Genomic DNA, 18,908 nt, shown 5'->3' on the forward strand with positions numbered 1-18,908 from the left:
AGCGGCCAGACCCACGTGGGTGTCCAGGCTCTTAGGAAGTCCCCGAGTGCATGTGAGACCCCCCAGTGCCCAGCCCAGCACAGAGGCCCTCATGTGAGCTGGGGGTCCGGCCAGACTCTCACGTGCACACACTCAGGGAGGCGGGGGAGGAGAGCCGTGTTTGGCACGCACGCACGCATGGACACAGTTTCACGCCACGAGTTCTCTTTATTATTTCCTCCAGGGCAACGGATCCTCGGAGAGCCTGGGTCCCGGCCCTGCCCCCCTGCCCTCCCAGCATCTCCCACCGACCCCTCCGATGAGGGCGGCTCAGAGGACCGTCTCGGCCATGCTGGGGTCCTCCAGGACCCCGGTGATGAGTTTGGGGTGCTGTGGGCGTGGCGCAGGGCCTGCCCCGACTCCGGCCTCCTGCTCGTCGTCCATCTCCTTCCCCTGGTCCTTGGAGAAGTACAAGAATACCTAGGGGTGGGTGGCCGGAGGGGAGGTCAGCCCCAGCGCCTGGCCCTCGGCCCCACCTCATCCTCAGCTCCATCAGGCGCCGCGGTCACCTCCTCTAACGTGGTCTGGCTCACGGAGAAGTCCTCCACGCCGTGCTCCGCCCCGTGCGCCGCCAGCTCTCCAAAGACGCGGGACAGGGCGCAGCGCCCTCCCGGCGGCAGCTGGAAGCGCAGGCGGCGGCCGTGCGCCTCGCGCAGCTCGGCCCCCGGGAACGCCGCCCCCACGAAGGCCAGCGCCAACTCGGACCGCGCGGCGGGCACCCGCAGGGTCAGCGTGTGGCCGGCTCCGAATCTGGGATGGGCGGGCCCGGGGCTGCTGGACCCGCTCAAGGCCCGCCCTGCCCCGCCACCCGTCCACACCCCGCCCCTGCCCGCTTCCGGGCCCGCCTCCAATACCTGGCCCCTTCTGAGCCGCAGACTTGCGCGGCCTCGCCCTTTTATAGGCTCACCCCTTTCCCTCACCCCGCCTCCCCAGGCCCCGCCCACGAGAGGCCCCGCCCCCAGGTCCATCTCCGGCCCCCCGAGAGCCACCGTCCCCCATCAGCCCCGTACCGCTGCTGGCTGCCCCACTCCCTACTTCGTGCCTCCTCCACAGTCCATGGTCCTCGCCTCCCCTCAGGTTAGAGCCAAGTTGGCTTCGCGTGGCCCTGTGTCTGGTGGCTCTTCTGGCCCCGCCTACACCCCCGCCCTCACCTGCCTGCTCGCGCCCCACTCACCTGCTCTTGAGGTGCTGCGGGCTGCCCAGACAGCGGAACCGCCCGTTCACCATGATGGCCAGGCGCGTGCAGAGGGCCTCACACTCCTCCATGCTGTCAGGAGCCCAGCGCCATCAACTCCTGCACTCCCCAGGCCGGGGACCCTCACCCTCCAAGCCCGGACACTCGCACGGAGCCCAGACCATTCTGTCCCAAGGGTCGGGTGTCACCGTCATCGGCGTGTCCACCCCCCCCCCCAAAGGTCAGGGCCACTCCATCTCCTGTGTCCCTGTGCTCTGACAGCCTCTCTCTGGGGCCGGGTCCGCCTCTCTCCCCAGAGCCTGCACCACCTTGACCCTCCGCCTTGAGCACCCGGAGCGGGACCCACCTGTGTGACGTAAGCACCACGGAGCGGCCCTCCCGCACGACGGCCAGGAGGCTGTTCCAGAGAAAGCGCCGGGAGGTGGGGTCCATGCCAGTGGTCGGCTCGTCCTTGTGGGGTGCAAGGGGAGACGCCATAAGCCAAGCCCCAACCCTCCCCCAGGCCCCGCCCCGGCCCCGGCCCCACGCACCAGAAAGACCACAGCCGGGTCCCCCACCAGCGCCACCGCTGTCGCCAGCTTCCTCTTGTTGCCTCCACTGTAGGTACCCGCAGGTCGGTCCGCGTACTGCGGGAGCCCCAGGCGCGCCAGGCCCAAGCTCGCTGTCTGTGGGGCGGACGGAGTGAGAGAGGGGAGGGGCCAGATGGGGGGGGTCTCGGGGGAAAAAGGGCAGTGAACGGGAGGGGGGCAGAGTGAGCGTGGGGGGGCTAGACTGGGGGAGCAGTGAACGGGAGGGGGGCAGTGAGGGTGGGGGGCAGACAGGGGAGCAGTGAGCGTTAGGGGAAGGCTGGCGGGGGGGCAGTGAACGGGAGGGGGGCAGTGAGCGTGGGGGCAGTGAGCGTTGGGGGCAGGCTGGCGGGGGGGCAGTGAGGGTGGGGGAGGCTAGACTGGGGGAGCAGTGAACGGGAGGGGGGCAGTGAGCGTGGGGGGCAGTGAGGGTGGGGGGCAGACAGGGGGGCAGTGAGCGTGGGGGGCACTGGGGCGGCAAGGGGGGAAGGTAAATAAAGAGGGCGGAGCCAGGACGAATGAGGGACCGGACCGACCCGGGGCAGAGTAGCGGGAAGACCTCCGCGGGAGGTGCGGTCAAGGCCAGAGTGGGCGGAGTCGCGACCGCGGTAGCGCAGGTCGGGTAGGAAAGGGGCGGGCACAGCCTGCGCTGGACCCACAGAGCCTAGGAGCTGGGGATCAGCAGGCGCGGTACAGGTGACGAGGGGGGCACCTGGACTCAGGGCCTGGCCAAGCAGAGCCAGGGCGGGGCTGCGATCCTGGAGTGGGGGGGGTCACCTGGGCAACCTGAGCTTCGGGAACACCGCGCAGCCGCGCGAACAGCTCCAGGTGCTCGCGGCCGGTCAGCAGCTCGAAGATCGCGTCCGACTGCGGGCAGTAGCCCATGTGGCAGTGCGCAGCGGACGGTTCCTGGGCCACGCTGGGGGTGGGGGACGGGGGGCTCAGGGAATTGGCCAGGCCCTGGCCATGCTGGGGGGACCTCAGGGCCCACCCACCCTGGGCCACTATGGTAAGAGACGGGGTAGGGGGTGTTTCAGGGCCCGGTGGACATGCGGTTTGTGGGGGCACAGGGGCTCAGGGCCAGCCCGACCGGACCGTGCTGGTGAAGCACAGTCCCTGCGCAGGAGAGCAAGGGGTGGGGACGAACAGGGGCTTGGGACACCCCGCCCCCGCCCGAGCCCCCTCACCTGTGGCCTGCCAGCACAGCCTCACCACCGCTGGGCAGCATGTCCCCCGTCACCATGCGAAATGTGGACGTTTTCCCTGCTCCGTTCACGCCCAGCAGCCCGAAACACTGCAGGTGCCCCATAGACGGCACTCAGCAAGGTCTCAGATCCCTGTCCCGGGGCCGCTAATTCTCGGGGTGGGTTTCCCAGTGTCTGCAGGAGGGCTGTGAGCAAGGAGGACCCCTGGGACCGATACAGGGGGTGTGCAGATAGGCATACGTCTGCCACTTAGCGGGGAACGGTTGTTGGCACGTGGGATGTATTTAACCAATTCCAGCACCCAGCAGGTATCTCATAAAGATCACATACAACAAGTGCTCCACGAATAGCGAGGCATGAGACTTCTCAATGTTTCCCGACACTCCGTGGGTGCCCGAGAGAGGCACCCACGGAGGGCTGGGGCTGGGTGCAGTCCGCCCAAGGTGGAGAGGCTGGCCAGCACACAGGAGGCGCTTGAGAACCAGTGTCTGCAGGTGCGCTGGCCCCAGCAGGTGGCCGAGACATGACGCTCAGCACGTCCGTCTGCATGTAGTCGTCGCCTGAATGCGAACTGGTACAGGGCACGTGTGCCTCATAAATATTGGCTGTGAGCAGGCGCTCGATACGGGTGCGTATACAGCAGGGGCTCAATAAGTGCTGTTGATGCTCGACAAAAAGTCGCCCATCGCTCGGGTGATGTTCAGTACTCCCCTGGTAAACGCATACACACACGGGGAGGGCTCGACAATGCAACTGGTTCTCAGGTGTTGACACACAGTAGGCCATCTGACATGCGTGGGCGCCCCCGGGTGTTCGATAATAATTTGCTTGGTCTCCGTAGGGGCTTACTAACACCTTCCTGCAGACAGTAGGGCTCGACAAATGGAAGCACGCAGTAGGTGCTTCCTGAGAGTTTGCTGGCACAAAACAGGAACTCAAATGTTGGCGGCCAGTAGTTGCCCAATAAAAGGCAGCGGGCACAAGGTAGCTGTTCAATGAAGGGCACCATGCGCATAGGAGGTGTTCAGTAGAGGGCAGTGGGCACACAGTGGGGCAGCCTCTCACTGCCCCTGCACAGGGAAGTCTGCCTTGGGCTCTCACCTCACCGGGGGGGATCCCCAGGCACAGGCGGTCGACAGCTGGTGTCCTCTGCCCGTAGTACACCTGGGGGGAATTCAGGTCCCTGAGAAAGGTGGGTGGGCCAGGGGGAGCCCCCCAACCCAGCACTCTGCACCCACCTTGGTCAGGTCTCTCAGCACCAACACGTCCCCCTGGGTGGCCCCTTGGACCACCCGTTCCCGCTCCCGGGCCACATCCTCATCCTCCTCCCCCAAGGGGTGCAGCGACCTCAGCTGGGGTCTGAGGACAGAGAGGTCAGTGAGCCCAAAGCCACGGCCGGCCCCTCCCCCCTTACCCAGTCCCCACTGACTGCGGCAGGAGGCGGCTCCAGAGCTGCAGCAGCAGCGTGAAGAGGAAGAAGAGCGGCCCCTGTACCACCATGGCCAAGAGGTTCTTGCCAACCACCTCCCAGCGCAGGGGTGACTGGAACTGCCCATCTCCTGTGGTGACAGGAAGGAGGAATTAGGTCATGGGGGGTGTGGGCCCCTCCCCATCCAGGTCACCTTGGATTCTTATGGAAAAGGACCAAGAACTGGATGGGCCACTCAACTGAGCTCTAATTGGTATAGAAAACAGTGGTATCCCCATCTCCCTTATTTAGGACCTTAGACCTTTTGTGATATGACCCAAGACAGAATTAGCTTTTACGGCTGCTTTGCTGTACTTATAACTTGACCCAAACTTGGGGCCACCTTAGATCTCTAGTTCTCTTCCTGGGGGCTGCTGTTTGTCCCTACCCTGTGTAACTGACTTGGCTGGCACTTCCCCACTTAGTTCTCACCCAAGCGCTCAAAGGCGTCAGCCATGGCCTGGTTCCGCACCATGTCGATGAGCCCCCGGCCCAGGCAGAAGTGGGGGAAGATAAGGAAGATCTGCTTTAGGATCCGGCTCACTTCCTGCAGCTTCTGCTCAGGGACAGGAAGAGGGAGGTGGATCAGGGGCCGAGGCCGATGCCCCAACCCAGTCCCAGTCTGAGGCACAGACATGCAGGGACCCACCTGATCAGAGAAGAGCTCGAGCACGAAGGTGGCCATGCTGCCATTGATGCCGATAAAGAGGTTGATGCAGGTGAGCACCACGTAGGCCGTGCTGGGCACGGAGAAGAAAAAGGAGGCTGGGTACATGAGTGGCGTGATCGACCAGCTGAGGGGCAACAGGAGTCAAGGGGTGACCACCCGGCAGCAGGCTGAGTAGCCCTAAGAGGAATACAGATCTCCCCTCCCATTGTCCCTGCCATGGACCTCTTAATGTAAGTCAAGACAAGAGGAGCGTTTGTTGTTTTGTTTTGTTCTGTTTTGTTTTTTTTAAAGTAAACTCTACCCCTAATGTGGGGCTCGAACTCACAACCCCGAGATCAAAAATCGCACACTCTCCCGACTGAGCCGGCCAGGTGCCCCTAGAGAAGATGGGCTTTTAAGGCCACCTCGGCACATCGTTAAATTAGATTACCCTTGGGATCAGCTCAGACCTCCACGTTCTCTCCTTGGGAGCTGGTTCAGAGTCCCATGTCCCTCAACAGTATTAGGTGTTGAGGTAGGGCAGTCAGTAAGAACAGCCCCAGAGGGGCTGGGGAGGCCTCACCCATAGAGTAGAAGGAGCAGCAGGAGGGCAGGCAGGTTGGCAGGGGCCACGTACGCCCTCTGCTGGAAGGCCAGGAAGATGAGCACCACGATGCATGCTGACACCAAGTAGTTACACTGCATTGGAGTTGGTAATTACCGCCATCAGTTTGCAAGGGCGGGAACTGCCATCCTCATTCCTGTGCCCCCTCCCAACCTCCCTGTGTTTCAGGTAGCAGGACACGAAGTCTCCCACAATCCCCAAGACTTCCCCCAGGTCATCCTGGACAAGGGCCTGACTGGAAGGGGCCAGAAAGGGGCAGTAGTGAGAGGTAGCCGGACCCCCACCCCTCTAAGCATTGCCCGCACCATGTCCCAGAGAAAGTGGCCGAGCCAGTAAAGAGTGGGAGGCAGGCCCCCCATAAACTGCAGGTGTTTGGTCCGGGTGACGCGCTCCTCGATGAGAACAAGGGTGAAGCTGGCTGGGACGAAGGACATGGCAAAGACCACACAGATGGAGACAAGCACATCCACCGAGGAGGCCATCCTGTGGGCAAGGGTGCAGGAGCTGTTCAGAGAGCTCTGCCCACTCCTGATGGGACAAAGGTCCACGGCTGGTCGGGGAGATGAGCGGAGCCAGTTAGGGCTGCGGTGCGTGGGCTGCTGGGGGAGCCTGGACGCCGCTGGGCCTGATGGTGTCCCGTTCCCCAGGCCTATTCGCACAGCGGGAGTGTGGCAGAGTGCCGTTCTAGCTCCCTCCGCCCAAAATGACAGGGCAGCCGAGGCAGGGAGGGCACGCACAGGCAGGAGTCCTGCACTCACAGTGCGGCCTCAGACAGCTGCTCCTTGGTGAGGTTCAGGGGGTGGTTGAGCGTGGTGATGCTGTGGGCACGGTGGGCAGGGCCCGGGGGCAGCCGGGCGCGGAGGAGTGCATTGTTGGCTCTGTTGACAAAGGCCACCATGGCGTGCCAGCCCTTGTTGTTGAACCAGATCTGGGGGGGTCAGGGCCGAGGGATCAGGGTGCTGGCGTTGGACCCGCCCCTCCCACCAGCTGCCCACTGCCCCTGGGTCCCACCTTGAGGCTGTCCTCCGTGTCTAGGCTGTGAGCCCATGCTGTGAGGTTGTTCAGGATGCGGTCGAGGGCCCCGCCGGGCGGGGGGCTCAGAAGCACCCGCAGCTCCTCCACCGAGCGGCCCACCTCCTGCCCTGAGGGCAGGCCGGGGTCTCGGCCCCCCAAGGAGAAGCCCCCATACCTGTGGGGCGGTGGGGTCAGGGGGCAGCAGGTGAAGGCCCGGGAGGGTGGGGCAGGCAAGCCCCCGAGCGGGCAGGCAGAGGGCGCGGGAATGGGACCCTCCTCACCTGACCTCATTCACCCACTTCTTGGTCTTCAGGCTGCAGGAGAGACAGACAGAAAGGCAGACACGGGGGTGGGGGGGATGGGAGTGGGACAGAGACAGTGAGCGATGCTGGGGAGCCAGGGAGACAGGTGAAGTGAGGGGAGGCCCCCAGCCCCGACCTCCTCGTTCAGGGGCCCAAGCAACAGCCGGGCAAACTGAGTCCGGGCGGCGGCTCACCCCTGCTGGACCAGGCGCGGGTAGGTCTTCACCAGGAAGTCGGACAGGTTCCGGCCCGTTAGGTTCTGCACCACTTCCCCAGAGCCGGCCAGCACCTGGGGCGGCGGGGGGCCGCCAGCCGCAGCGGGGCAGTCCGGCAGCAGGCGCCGGGCACCAGGTTGGCTGCACCAGCAGGCCGGGGACGGGGACTCCGGGGTCCAGTTGCCGCTGGCCAAGGCCTCAGTGACACCTGCGGGCACCTCGGGCACCCAAAACCGGCAGACGGCGGGCGGTGTACACTCAGGCGTCCTGCAGGGGCAGGGCCGGGGGCAGGGCTGTGGGCACCGAGCTTTCCGCAGGCCCGGGGACGTGGACGCTCAGCTCCCAGGCGGGCACAGGGATGCTCCAACCCTCCCCAAGGCCAACCGGCCAGGGCCCAGACAGACAACCTGAGGCCCGAGAGGCACGAGGGCCAGCCGGTGGGCCCCCACCTGGTAGAGCTAGTCTGCGGGTAGGCCTCCAGTCCTGCCTCCTCCAGCAGCATCTCCAGCAGGCGGGCACGCTCTGAGTTTCCTGGGGCGTCCTCACTGTGTGGGGTGCAGCTCAGAGTCAGGTCTACAGCCCCGCCCGTCGGCCTCCAGCCCCCTCTCGCCTGCACCCACCTAAAGAATGACACCTGAGCACCGTACATGCTGGGACTGAGCCGCAGAGCCGGGTAGTATCCGAAAGGAGGCACGATGAGACTGAACACCAGCGCCAGGCCCACGAAGAGGGCAGGCAGCACGATCTGAAGGACAGGCCCATCAGCTGCCCTCCCTGCTCTCCCCTCCAGGCTTGCCAGTGTCCTTCCTTTCTCCTGCTCTAGAACCATCCATGGCTCCCCAGTGCTCTCAATAGAGGTGTTCAGTTTGGGGGAGACTTCTGGGGTTAACCACTCAAATTAGGCCACTGAGCGGGCGACCAGAGCAGAGGACAGGCACCCAAGGTCTCCCACGCACTCTCCGGTGCCCAGCCCCCCTCACCTGCGCAAACAGGCCACGGCGGCTACGGCGGGCAAGCAGAAAGCGCTTGAGAAGCAGGGCCCGGAGCTGCTGGCAGGTCAGCACCCAGCCCTGCACCCGGCCCGCGGGGTCCGGCCCAGAGCCCCGCAGAGCCTGCGTTTCTGGGGCAGAATGAGCTGTGGGGGATGGAAGGGTCAGTGCTCCCGTGGTGGCGGCCTGGGAGGGGCCACGGGCTCAGGGCGGGACAGCTCACCATTCTCCAGGACGGACTCCTCGGGCAGGATCTTGAGCCGTGTGGTCACATCTGGGCGAGCGCTGCCTGAGCCCGGCTGCTGCTTGTGACTACCATCTGTGGGGCCAGAGGGGTTGGGGTCAGCTTTGAGGGCTACCGATCAGCCTAGGGTCTGAGTCAAGGTCCAGGGTCACAGACAGAGGGGCTCAGAAGTCAGGGGTGGAGGTCAAGGCTGCCAGACTCCACCAAGGATGGGCACTTGGCCTAAAGTCAAGTCCCACTCTGGACCAGGGTTAGGGGTCAAAGACAGGGACCTGCGGCCGCATCCTCCGGGTCTGTGTCCACTGCACAATCCTCTACCACCTTCAGGAAGATCTGGGGACACAGAGCAGGGGCTCAGCCTGGGACCCCCCAGCAGAGAGCCACCCAGCCCTAAGACACTGTGGGTCCCCAGGCCTCCCCAGGAGGCTCTCAGCCTCTGGTCCCCTGCAGGTGCCCCTCCGCCTCCCTGGGGTGTGCTGCCATCCCTAAGCAGGCCTCTCCTCATCCTTCCAAGGACACCTCCTCCAGGCAGCCCTCCCCCAGCAGCCGCACCTCTTCAAGGCTGGTGTCGGAGATCCCGTAGCTGGCCAGCCCCAGCTCCCCCAGCCGCTGGTCCAGCTCACGGAAAAGCCTGGCAAAGCTGCCGTCCGCGGCACCCCCATAGGGCAGCAGCAGCACCCGCTCGCGCGGCAGCCCCTCCACCAGCCGCGTCCCGGGCACCAGCCGCTGCACGAGGGACAGCAGCTCGGCGGCACCTGGGCGGACGGGGGGCGTGTCAAGGGCGCGGCACAGTGGGCAGCCCGGTCTCCTTGGGGAAGGGGTGTGGCCGGCGCCCCGAGGAGCCCGTCTCTGCAGGCAGGGGAGGTTAGGGTGAGGCACTGGAAGGCAGGGTGCGGTCAGGGGTCAGCGGTAGGGCTGCCTGTGAGCTCAGCCCAGGCTGGGTTAAAGGCAGGGGCCGGGATTCGGGTTCAACTCAGGGTCAGAGGTCAAGGGTCCCACTGGGCGTCGCGGAGCCCGTTGCCCTGGCCCTTCCCTGGGGCGCGCCCCGGCACGTCTCACCGGCTGTGCCGCCCTGGCTGCCTGGCTCCCCCCTCCGCCCGGCGTCCTCGCGGTCCTCCAAGCCAGCGTTCCCCTGCGGGCAGAGGGGCACCAGCTGCCACGGCCGGGTGGCTGTCGCGGTCGGGGTCGGGGGTCGGGGGTCAGCTCCAGCCCTCACCTTGCTGCCGGCGGCCAGGGATGGGGCAGCCTCCGCCAGCGTCAGGTAGTAGCCGGAGCCGAGGTGGTGGCGCAGGAAGAGCGGCGAGCCGCAGCAGCGCAACCGGCCCCCGGCCACCACGGCCACGCGCTCTCCCAGCAGCTCTGCCTCATCCAGGTGGTGGGTGGAGAGGATCAGGGTGCGACCTGGGCAACGGGAAACCAGGCCACATTTGCCGTCGGGATGCGAGGTCTTTGCGCAAGCTGTGGCCGCTGCCAGGAGTTGCCTGCCCTGTGCATCAAACTCCTATCCATCCCTCAAAACCCTATTCCAAGCACTTCCTCACCAGAAACTTCTTCTGGCCCCTGAAACAGAATCTAGGGGAACCTTGTGCCTCCCCCAGCTCTTACCTTCCCGGTATTTGAGCAGCAGCTCCCAAATACTGCGACGGGAAGCAGGGTCCACACCAGCTGTGGGCTCATCTAGGATGACGACCCGGGAGCCACCCACAAAGGCGATGGCTACTGAAAGCTTCCGCTGCATCCCACCTGGGCAGAGACGTGGGTGGGCGTCCCAGCATGACCTCCCCCTTCTTGGGCAGGGGCTGTTGTCCTCCTCCGGGCCCCTTTCCCCACCCTCTGGGTCCCCCAAACCTGGTGTCTCCTCTGGCCTCACTCCACCCTCAGGATAACGTCTCAGCCCCCCTCCCAGCCTCATCTCTACCGACGCGGAGGCTCCTCCCCAGGCCAGGCTCACCGGAGAGGTGGCGTGTCTGTGCACCCCGCTTGGGGACGAGCCCCACGTCCTGCAGGAGACGGGCCTGCTCCGGGCGCACAGCAGCTGCACTGAGACCCTTCAGCCGCCCGTAGAACCAGATGTGCTCGTCCACGCTCAGCCTGCAGGCACGGGCGTGCACGGTGGCCGCTGCGGCAGGCAGAGCCCCGAGAGCACCCAGCCTCCCCTCCACCGCACCCCAGGCCCTCCAAGACCCACATGTCAAACAGCACGTTGTACTGCGGGCAGACACCCAGGTGGGGCCGGATGGCTTCCATGCTGGATTGCACGTCATGGCCCAGGATGCAGGCGGAGCCCCGGGTGGGCGGAAAGAGGCCACTCAGTATGGACCTGGGGATGAGGGGGTCTCAGGGCAGCTGCCCTTCAGAGGAGGAAGCAGAGACCCACAGAGAAGGGGCAAAAGCACTTAAAAGGCACCTACTATCCGCCCAGACCAAAGGTGTATTATGTCCCCACTTTACAGAGGAGGGAACCTGAGGCTCAGAGAACATGGTTATCTGCCCATTGTGTACCCAGAATGAACTGGGGGCCCCGCCCCCGCTGTAGAGACCCAGATGCCTCTCCCATTGAGCAGACGTGCAAACTGAGGCCCGGGGGTGGGGGAGTGGGAGCGGCTCACAGAGTGGTCGTTTTGCCGGCTCCGCTGTGGCCCAGCAAGGCGGTGATCTGGCCCTGGTAGAAGTCCAGGCTGAGCCCGCGCAGGGCCAGCTGCGGGGTGCCGGGAAAGCGCTTCTCCAGGCCCCGTATGGAGACCCCTGGAATCAGGCCCGGTGGTACCTCTTCCATCAGCACTGCAGAAGGAAGGCAGGCTCAACCGTGGGAGCCCTTTGGCGCGGGGGTGGGGGGGTGCAGGGGGCCTGGGGGAGTCTGGGGGACCTGGGAGGCCATGAAGGCTGGTCTGCGGAGTCAGCGACCTGTCAGTCTGGGGTCTATAGGGATTAGGGGTGCCCCGGGGAGCCTGGGGAGATGGAGATATCCAGAGGATTGGGATCTGCAGGAACTTGGGTCTTTGGAGGACGTGGGGGATACAGACAGGGAAGCGGCTGTTAGGTCTCCTTGTGCCTCACCCTCTGGGTCCTTCAGGGTGGGAGGTGGGGAGGAACCCTTGGGAGAACGAGGTCCAAACCAACAGCTCCTCCGAAAGGGAAAGTTCCACGGTTTGGGGATCCCATACTGGCCTGGGGGGGGAGCCGTGCTCAGTTACCTCTTGAGCCCATTGCCCTGGAGCGTGCCAGCTTCTGGCCATACGCCTGGGATCAGGGCATCCAGGCGGGAGACCCCATCGGCCTGCCTCAGGCCATCCCTCCGATGCGGTCACCTGTGCCTGGATGCCAGGAAGCCACCCCCCAACCTGCGACGGCCTCCGGGTACCAAACGGCCCTGAAGCTCCACCCCACCCCACCATGCCCCCAGCCCAGCCTCCCTTCTGCAGGTGTGCCGAGAAGTCCGTACCCCACCCTTAGGGCCACCCCACCATGCCCCCAGCCCAGCCTCCCTTCTGCAGGGTGCCGAGAAGTCCGTACCCCACCCTTAGGGCCCACCTGGGCAGACCGCCTCCAGGTACCCGGTGGCAAGGCCATAGAGCACGGCATCAAGCAGCAGAAGGCCGGAGACCTGGGCCAAGCTGAAGACGTCCGCCACAGGCCCAGTGCCCACGTTGTGCCACTGTGCGCCTTCGCCCTGCTCCTCCAGCAGCACCAGGCTCTCGCAGCCGAACCCAAAGGCCACAGGAGACAGGAGGCTCTGCGTGGGGGCAGGTGCGTGAGCGAGTGAGCGCAGCTGCGCGTGCCCTGCCCTCAGCCCCCCGGGGTCTCACCGCAGCCACGAGGCCGCCGGCAGGCAGCTGGTCCCGCCAGGCCACACACAGCACGTAGGGCAGATAGAGCACGAAGTAGGCGAGGCCTCCACAGGCGGCTGCCAGGTTGGCTCGGGAGAAGAAGGTGCTCAGGAGGAAGCTCTGGACCACAGTGGCCACGGCGAAAGCCGCCAAGAACAGGAAGACCACAGCCGGGTGGCTATAGGGGAGGATGTTCCCGAGCTGCAAGGGGCAAATACAGCTCGGGTCAGGTTTCTGGCTTTGCCTGGGGCACCCCCTCCGCCAGGCGCCCCTGGCCTGTGGCCTGCGCAGCCGGGAAGGCTGGGCTGTGCCCACCTTGAGCACCAGCACGAGCAGCGCCGAGCTGAGAAGGAAGGGCCCAAGGCAGCTGAGGAACCAGCCGAGCCACAGCACGGCGCTGCCGAGCCCCATGGCCTGCATCGTGCAGCGCAGCCTCGTTTCCTTCTCCCGCACCACGGCCTTCACCGTCAGCGCCACCGAGTAGATCCAGGCCAGTGTCAGCAAGAGCGGCAGCGACCGGCTCAGGACGCGCAGGAACCTGAGGCGGGAGGCAGCTGAGGTGGGGGCCAGAGACCCTGCGCCGCCCCCACTGGCAGGACACCTGGCACCTCGAGACCCCTGTTCCAGCCTTAGGGTCCCAGGCGTCAGCACAGGCTCTGTTCTCCCTGCGCCCCGGGACCCCAGACCCTCCCCCTCCGGGACACAGGGAGTGGTCCTTCTAAACCAGCGGCTCGCAGCCTGGAGGGCATGCGTGTTCCCAAGGGAGCCCGAGCCCCGCTCCCAGCCTGAGATCTGCCGCCTGGGGGAGTGGGTGGGGAGCGGGCGCTCACGCATCATCCACATAGCAGGGGTAGGGCATCTGCTGCAGATAGAGGCGGGCCCGGGGCTCGCTGCCGCTCAGCACGCGCACGGCCGCGCGCTCCAGCAGGTCCTGCAGGTACACGAAGCCACCCCACACATAGCGCAGGTCCGTCAAGGGGTCAGCGGCCGGGCCGGGGTCCCAGAACCTGCAGGCGGCAGGGCGGTCGGCTGCGGGGAGAAGCCGGGGGCCACGCACCTCACACCACCTAGGCCCATCCGCCGTAGACCCCGATTGGTCTAAGCAGGCCCGGGCTCCGCGTATCACGGTCTCCCATTGGCGGGATGGCCCCCCCAGCCGCGCCCCACACTCGGCCCCGCCCCCACCTGTCCCTGATCTTATTGGTTTTCGTGACGGCATCGATGTCCATGCGGATCTTGACACGCACGTGGCCTGGGCCTCCGAGCTGCGCAGGGTCCAGAGGATCCTCGGGCCCCAGGAAGACGATGCCCGCCCAGAAGCGGTGCTCTGCGAGCAACTCCAACGCCCGTGCCACCAGGGCGGCCTCTGAGGGTGCCGCCTCCAGCTTGTCCAGGGTCACACACTGGGGAAGGGCCTGGGCGTGGGTCCTAGGTGCCCGGGTCCTCCCCTGAACCTCAGGCCGGGCAGTGCTTCTCCCTCGCAGCCCCAGAGCGGAGCCCAGCTCCCCCATCAGATTTCCGCAGGGCGCAGGCTGTGTCCGTCCGTCCTCAGGCTTTCCCTAGGACGGGGCATCGCCCCAATTCGGTCCCCCTCCCTGGGCTCCCCTCCGCCCTCCGCTCACCACGGGCCCTGCCGACCCGGCTGACAGAGCTCCCAAGCGGATGGCCCCTCACCTCCATCACACCGCCCAGCATGCCCACCAGGTGGTCCACGTCAGCATGGGCCGCCTGCCAGCTGTAGGCGCCCCCATGGGGATCCAGAAAGGCGAGCAGGGCCTTGGCCCGGGCCTGACCTCTGGATCCCGGCTGCCTCCTTCCTCGGTCCTGAGCTTGCAGGAGCCTCTGCGGAGGGGTGGGGGAGCAGGGGGTTTGCATGGGGCACCCCGGGCGGCGTCACTCCTCTTCTCATCCCTGGGGCCCATCCTCACCCTGGACTCCACAACCCGCCACCACACACTTGCCCAGGAGGCCCTGCCCTGTGCTCTGCCCACATGCAGCAGGGAGACCGTGGGCGACTCTGCCAGCCTCCGTCCTGGCCCCACCTGCAGCATCACCACCTTCGTGCTGTCATTCAGGAAGTTGAAGAGCTGGGGTCCCAGGGCACCCCACACCTCCTGGATATCCTTCAACAGAGCCAGCTCCTGGAAGGTCCGGTTCACCTGTGGGAGGGGGGCACCAAGAGAAGTGCCAGGCCAGCCCTTTCATGACGCTCCCCTCCTCTGAGGACCTGCCCCCCTCCTCCCCAACCTCGCCTCTCCCGCTTCACTCCACTGTGCCTCTGACCCCTGGCACACACTGTTCCTCTACCTGCCACCTGGCAGCTTCTTCAAAACCCTGCTTCCACACCCTCCCGGGGCAGGGCCCTCCCTCTGGCCTGGCCCACGCTCGCTGGGCTGAGGGGGGGCGCCCAGGACCACTTCTGCCCTTACCTGGGCCATGAGCTGCCTGGTGAAGGCAGTGTTGGGTGTAAACAGCAGTTTCCCCAGGACCAGCGGCTTCAGACGCCTCCAGAGCAGGCGGGACAGCGGGTGGGTTTCCAGTGACCCCACGAGCTCAGCACAGGCAGGGCCTGGGGTGGGGGCACCATGAGGCCCTGCCCCCATTCCCAGTGCCCCACTTCCCATACTGGAAACAGAGGTCAGTCACTCACTCAGGCCGTCGTCGGGTAGGGTTGCTGCCGGCTCTTGCCCCGCCAACTCCTTTAGGTGGCTGGCCTTGTACCAGTTGAGGGAGGGCCCCCCTGGGATGCTAGGCCCCCGGGCACTGCAGAGGGCCTCTGATACGGCCTCCAGGGGCCCACCTGCTCCTCGGGGTCTCCGCAGCAGTGCCCGCAGCTCCACCAGGCTGGGCAGTGCCAGGAGCTGGAGAGGGGTCACCAGAGGATGCTGGTAACCCTCCCTGCCAGCAGCAAGCCTAACCAGGGCTAGGCACCCTGCCAGGAGCACCTACTCCCTCTCTCCTTCTGCCCAAGCCCCCCAAAAGCCTACCAGCGGAAGTGCCTGGGCTGCCCTGTCACCGGCCATCCAGGCAGCCTACCCTTTTGGTTTGCTGGCTGGGGTGGACGATGAGCGGGCCTCTTACCTCGTGGGCCAGGTCCTCTGCTGCCTCCACAAAGCTGCTCACGGACTCCTGGATGTGGTCCGGCACAGACCCCAGGGATCCCTGGGGAGAAAGACACAGGGGTGATAATGACCTTGACGGAGTTCTCACTAGGGGTCGAGCACTTTGCCACGCTCCACTCCGTGCGGGTCCGTACTATTATAGACCCCGTTTTACAAACAGGGAAGTGGAGGCTGCAAGGCACGTGGGCTCGCTCAAGGTCTCACGGGCTGGACACATGCTAGACACGGCCTGTCTGGGCACTAACAGGACGAGGAACGTCACTCCAGGTGCCAGGGACAGCCCAGGCAAAGGCCTGGAAGCTGGAATCAGAGGCCCCTGCCCCAGGATGGGGAAGTACTGGGACTTCCTAAGAGCAGCTTCCCAGAGTCAGCCTGGTCCCCACCCCATCTCACCTCTCCAAGCAGTGTCCCCAGTAGCTCTGTGGTCAGGGGTAGTAGGTCCTGCAGTCGGTCGCTTGGCTGAGGCCGGGCTGGGAGAAGAACACACAGAAGCACAAGGTTAGGCAAAGCCTAGCCTGAGACAGCCCTACCCTGTACCCATTACCCAGCTGGGCAGATCGAGGCTCAGAGTGCACCCCTGCCAGCCAAAGGGCCCTGGCCTCCTCACCTGGTCCGCCTGCGGCTCTCAGCACTGGCATCAGCTTTCCCAGGCTGGCCAGCGTTCTGTGGGCACTGGGGCCCCCCAGGACAGCACGGGCATCTGCCAGGAGCCGGGAGACCCTGGGGACAGAGGGAGCAGGAGGTGGGGGCTCGGCAGACACCCCCGTGCCCGGGGCCACTGCACCCACTGCCGCTGGCTCACAGGGAGTCCTTGAAGTTGCTGAGGACGCCGGGCTGCTCCCCGGGCGTGGACTGCGGGAAGCAGGTGTTGTTCAGGTTGCAGATGAGACCCTGGAGCCAAGGAACGGTGCCGGCCGAGGGCAGCGGCTTGTTGGAGAAGTGGCCTGTGGGGATGCTGGGCGTGGGGAGCCTTGCCTGAATCCCCACCATGTTCATACCCTCCCCAACAGCATGCTCACTCAGACTTTTGTTGGGTGCCCGGTTGTGCTCTCTGACGCTCTCTGGGACCCCTGTGGATAGGATGGCACATTGCCTACCCCCCCACACACAAAAAAAGCCTTGTCCCTGGGGGGCTTACATTCATGGTGCTCCAGTGGGGGGTGGGAGTGGCGGACGGCCACCAGGATGAAGAAGAGAAAGAGAGGCCACAGCAACTCCACCAAGAGCTGGATCTGGGGGAGGGGAAGAAGAGGCGGGGGGTGGGGGACAGTGGGGGGCACCCGGGGCCACTCCCCCCCGGGGCCATCAGTCCTGGCATTACCGGCTGTCTCCTGCGATACAGGAAATTCTTCCAAAGCAGCAGCATTAGCTGCGTCCAGAAGGCCATGGTGGGGATGGACAGAGCACACGATGGAGCGTCAGGCTGAGGACGTGCTGTGTGGCTGTGGGCGAATCCTGACCCTCTCTGAACCTCATTCCTCTATCCCATGGTGCAGGGTTCCTGGAAGCTCTGCTTGGAGCCAAAGAGTAGGCACTTACTAGAGGGTCTCTTGGGTCCCTGGGGGCGGAGTGAGCCAACGGGAGCCCTGCCCGAAGCCGTCCTTGCACCTGATTGGTTGCCTGGGCTGTCCCTCCCTGCAGGGCGGGGGTCCGAAAGGCTATCCGCTAACACTTCAGGGGGAGGAGACTCGGCTCAACTCTGTCGTCACCAGGCTCCACCCTGAGCTCCCGTGGGGGTCTCCAGGTCCCGGCCCCCAGCCTCATCCCGGGCCCTGGGAAGGAACGCCCCACCCCCGGCTCTTCCCCAGGGATAAAGGCCAAGTGTTTACCGTGCTGAGCATTTTGCACGCCCGGCTGGAAGCAGGGCCTACCAGGCCCCCCAGGGAGGCAAGCCGAGTCACCCCGCTGGAGGCAGGGCCCCCGCTCTACCCGCCCCTCATGTATTATTTATGGCTGAGAAGAACCTCAGGATCCCGAGGATGAGTAAGGAGAAGAGGCAGCGTTGCGGGCTCCTGGAACCAGCAATTCCTGATGCCGTCCCTTGGCTAGAACTGTCCAGCTCTGGCCTACTTCATTATTGCACCGAAGAGGAACTGGGGCAGGGAGGTGCCACGGGCCACGTACGAGGCTGGACCCAGGACCCAGGACCCCCGACCCCCCAATGCACGCTCTGCTTTCCCTCAGGTGGGAGCTGGGGCACAGGGCTAGTAGGAGCTCTAACGGGCAGAGGGGCTGCAGGTGCATGTTGGCCATCCCCTCTCAGGGGAGTCTACTGCCCAGCCTCCTCCTCGAAATTAGTGGTCCATCCTGCCGCCCCTCACACTCGGGCAGGGAGTGAAGGTGAGCGAGAGCCTGCACTCCGCCCACACCCCCTCATTCCCGGGGAACCTGCCTCCCTCCCACCCACCCCCGCGCCCCGGCATCCTCGAGTCTCGGAGCCGGCCTCTCTCTCTCCGGGACCCTCTCACCTTTCCAGCCCCCACCTCTTGCCGCCTTCCTTCCGCCCGACCGCGGCCCGGGATCACGGCCCCTTTAAGAGGAAGCTCCCGCAGCTGGCCCTAAGCCCCCTGAAGTTGACCGCCTTCACCTCGGAGGCCCGCGCCCGGCCCCGCCCCGCCCCGCCCCGCCCACTACTGTTGGCTCCGGTCCCCTCCACCCGCAGGCCGGGCCTGCGCCAACCCCGCGCGCCGTGGGAGGAGGCCGTGCGGAGCCGGGTTTCTTAAAGGGACCGCTCGCCTCTTGCTGCGTCACCGTGGGGCGCTGGGCGGTCGGCACACCCCACACGGGCCGACCTCCGGACACGCCGGCCAGGCTGTCTCCCCACATTGCACACCCGCCTGCAGTGCCGCAGCTCCGTGTCGAAGGAGGTCCCTTTCTCCCCACTCTCCCCTGGGGGACCCGGATCCTAGCCAGACTCGGTCCATGACCCTGGGACTCCCATTTGTCCATCCGCAAAGTGGGGGTTCGATTGGTCATCATTTGTTCATCCCACAAATATTCCTTTGGTCCTACAGTGGGCCAGGCGATGGCAGGAGGGGGAGGGGGCCCCCAACATTCTAAGATTAGAGTCCTGGGTCATAACCCTCACACCATTTTGAGGAATACCTCGGGGTCCTGTTCCAGAAGATTGAATAGATTTCCCGAGCTCCTGGTGAAGAGGATACAAGTGTATGGACCTACAGCCCTAAAGGCATTGGGAGGGTGAGATGTATGGCGGCGGGGGGGGAGGTTGGGGATGAGTAGGAGTTTGCCAGGCAGGGAACTCCAGCCCGAGTGAATGGCACAAGCGGAGGCCTGGCGACTGGGGCTGGGAGATCCCGTCCAACCAGCAGGGAGGTCCAGCCTCTCCCCCCCCCCCCCACCTCAGGTCCTGACCTTCAAGTTCCTTCTTCACCTCACATTGCATTTACCCTGCACTCACCTGCCGGCCCTGGGCCTCAGCTCCTCC

At 65.4% G+C, this 18,908-nt stretch overlaps 1 protein-coding gene across 2 annotated transcripts; it reads right to left on the reverse strand.

The window, feature by feature from the left end:
* Nucleotides 1-187: 187 nt before the first annotated feature.
* ABCA7 (ATP binding cassette subfamily A member 7) lies at nt 188-18,065 on the reverse strand. 2 transcript variants are annotated; one of them, XM_034997127.1, is made up of 47 exons: nt 17,929-18,065; nt 16,782-16,970; nt 16,599-16,692; nt 16,263-16,404; nt 16,068-16,180; nt 15,854-15,930; nt 15,420-15,500; nt 14,989-15,199; nt 14,768-14,907; nt 14,381-14,497; nt 14,013-14,180; nt 13,524-13,741; nt 13,169-13,345; nt 12,654-12,876; nt 12,318-12,539; nt 12,043-12,244; nt 11,569-11,679; nt 11,121-11,292; nt 10,700-10,831; nt 10,463-10,602; nt 10,117-10,254; nt 9,728-9,912; nt 9,571-9,643; nt 9,064-9,266; nt 8,784-8,844; nt 8,491-8,586; nt 8,259-8,413; nt 7,926-8,023; nt 7,728-7,823; nt 7,258-7,545; nt 7,043-7,075; nt 6,759-6,936; nt 6,506-6,675; nt 6,053-6,230; nt 5,706-5,821; nt 5,123-5,267; nt 4,906-5,029; nt 4,435-4,564; nt 4,244-4,364; nt 4,107-4,169; nt 2,988-3,094; nt 2,578-2,719; nt 1,765-1,899; nt 1,581-1,684; nt 1,214-1,306; nt 549-789; nt 188-459 (listed from the first exon to the last, which is right to left on the reverse strand). In XM_034997127.1, the coding sequence occupies exons 2-47, from the start codon at nt 16,845-16,847 to the stop codon at nt 310-312; spliced, it is 6,429 nt and encodes a 2,142-aa protein (XP_034853018.1). In that variant the 5' UTR covers nt 16,848-16,970; nt 17,929-18,065; the 3' UTR covers nt 188-309. The 2 variants fall into 2 exon arrangements, with proteins under 2 accessions (XP_034853018.1, XP_034853020.1); XM_034997129.1 differs by lacking the exons at nt 16,263-16,404; nt 16,782-16,970; nt 17,929-18,065 and having other exon boundaries at nt 7,899-8,023; nt 16,599-16,654.
* Between the last annotated feature and the right edge of the window lie 843 nt (nt 18,066-18,908).

This window comes from Mirounga leonina, unplaced genomic scaffold (genome assembly GCF_011800145.1).
Source record: "Mirounga leonina isolate KUSES-001 unplaced genomic scaffold, KU_Mleo_1.0 Mir_94, whole genome shotgun sequence".
NCBI lineage: Eukaryota > Metazoa > Chordata > Mammalia > Carnivora > Phocidae > Mirounga > Mirounga leonina.

What these genes read in the sequence shown, in the direction of transcription:
- ABCA7 (XM_034997127.1), bottom strand. Translation starts at nt 16,847, where the DNA reads ATGGCCTTCTGGACGCAGCTAATGCTGCTGCTTTGGAAGAATTTCCTG. An exon ending in ACCAATAAGATCAGGGACAG is followed by an intron (nt 13,346 to 13,523) that starts GTGGGGGCGGGG and finishes TGCCGCCTGCAG; the next exon opens with GTTCTGGGACCCCGGCCCGG. An exon ending in CTGCGGCTCAGTCCCAGCAT is followed by an intron (nt 7,824 to 7,925) that starts GTACGGTGCTCA and finishes CACCCCACACAG; the next exon opens with TGAGGACGCCCCAGGAAACT.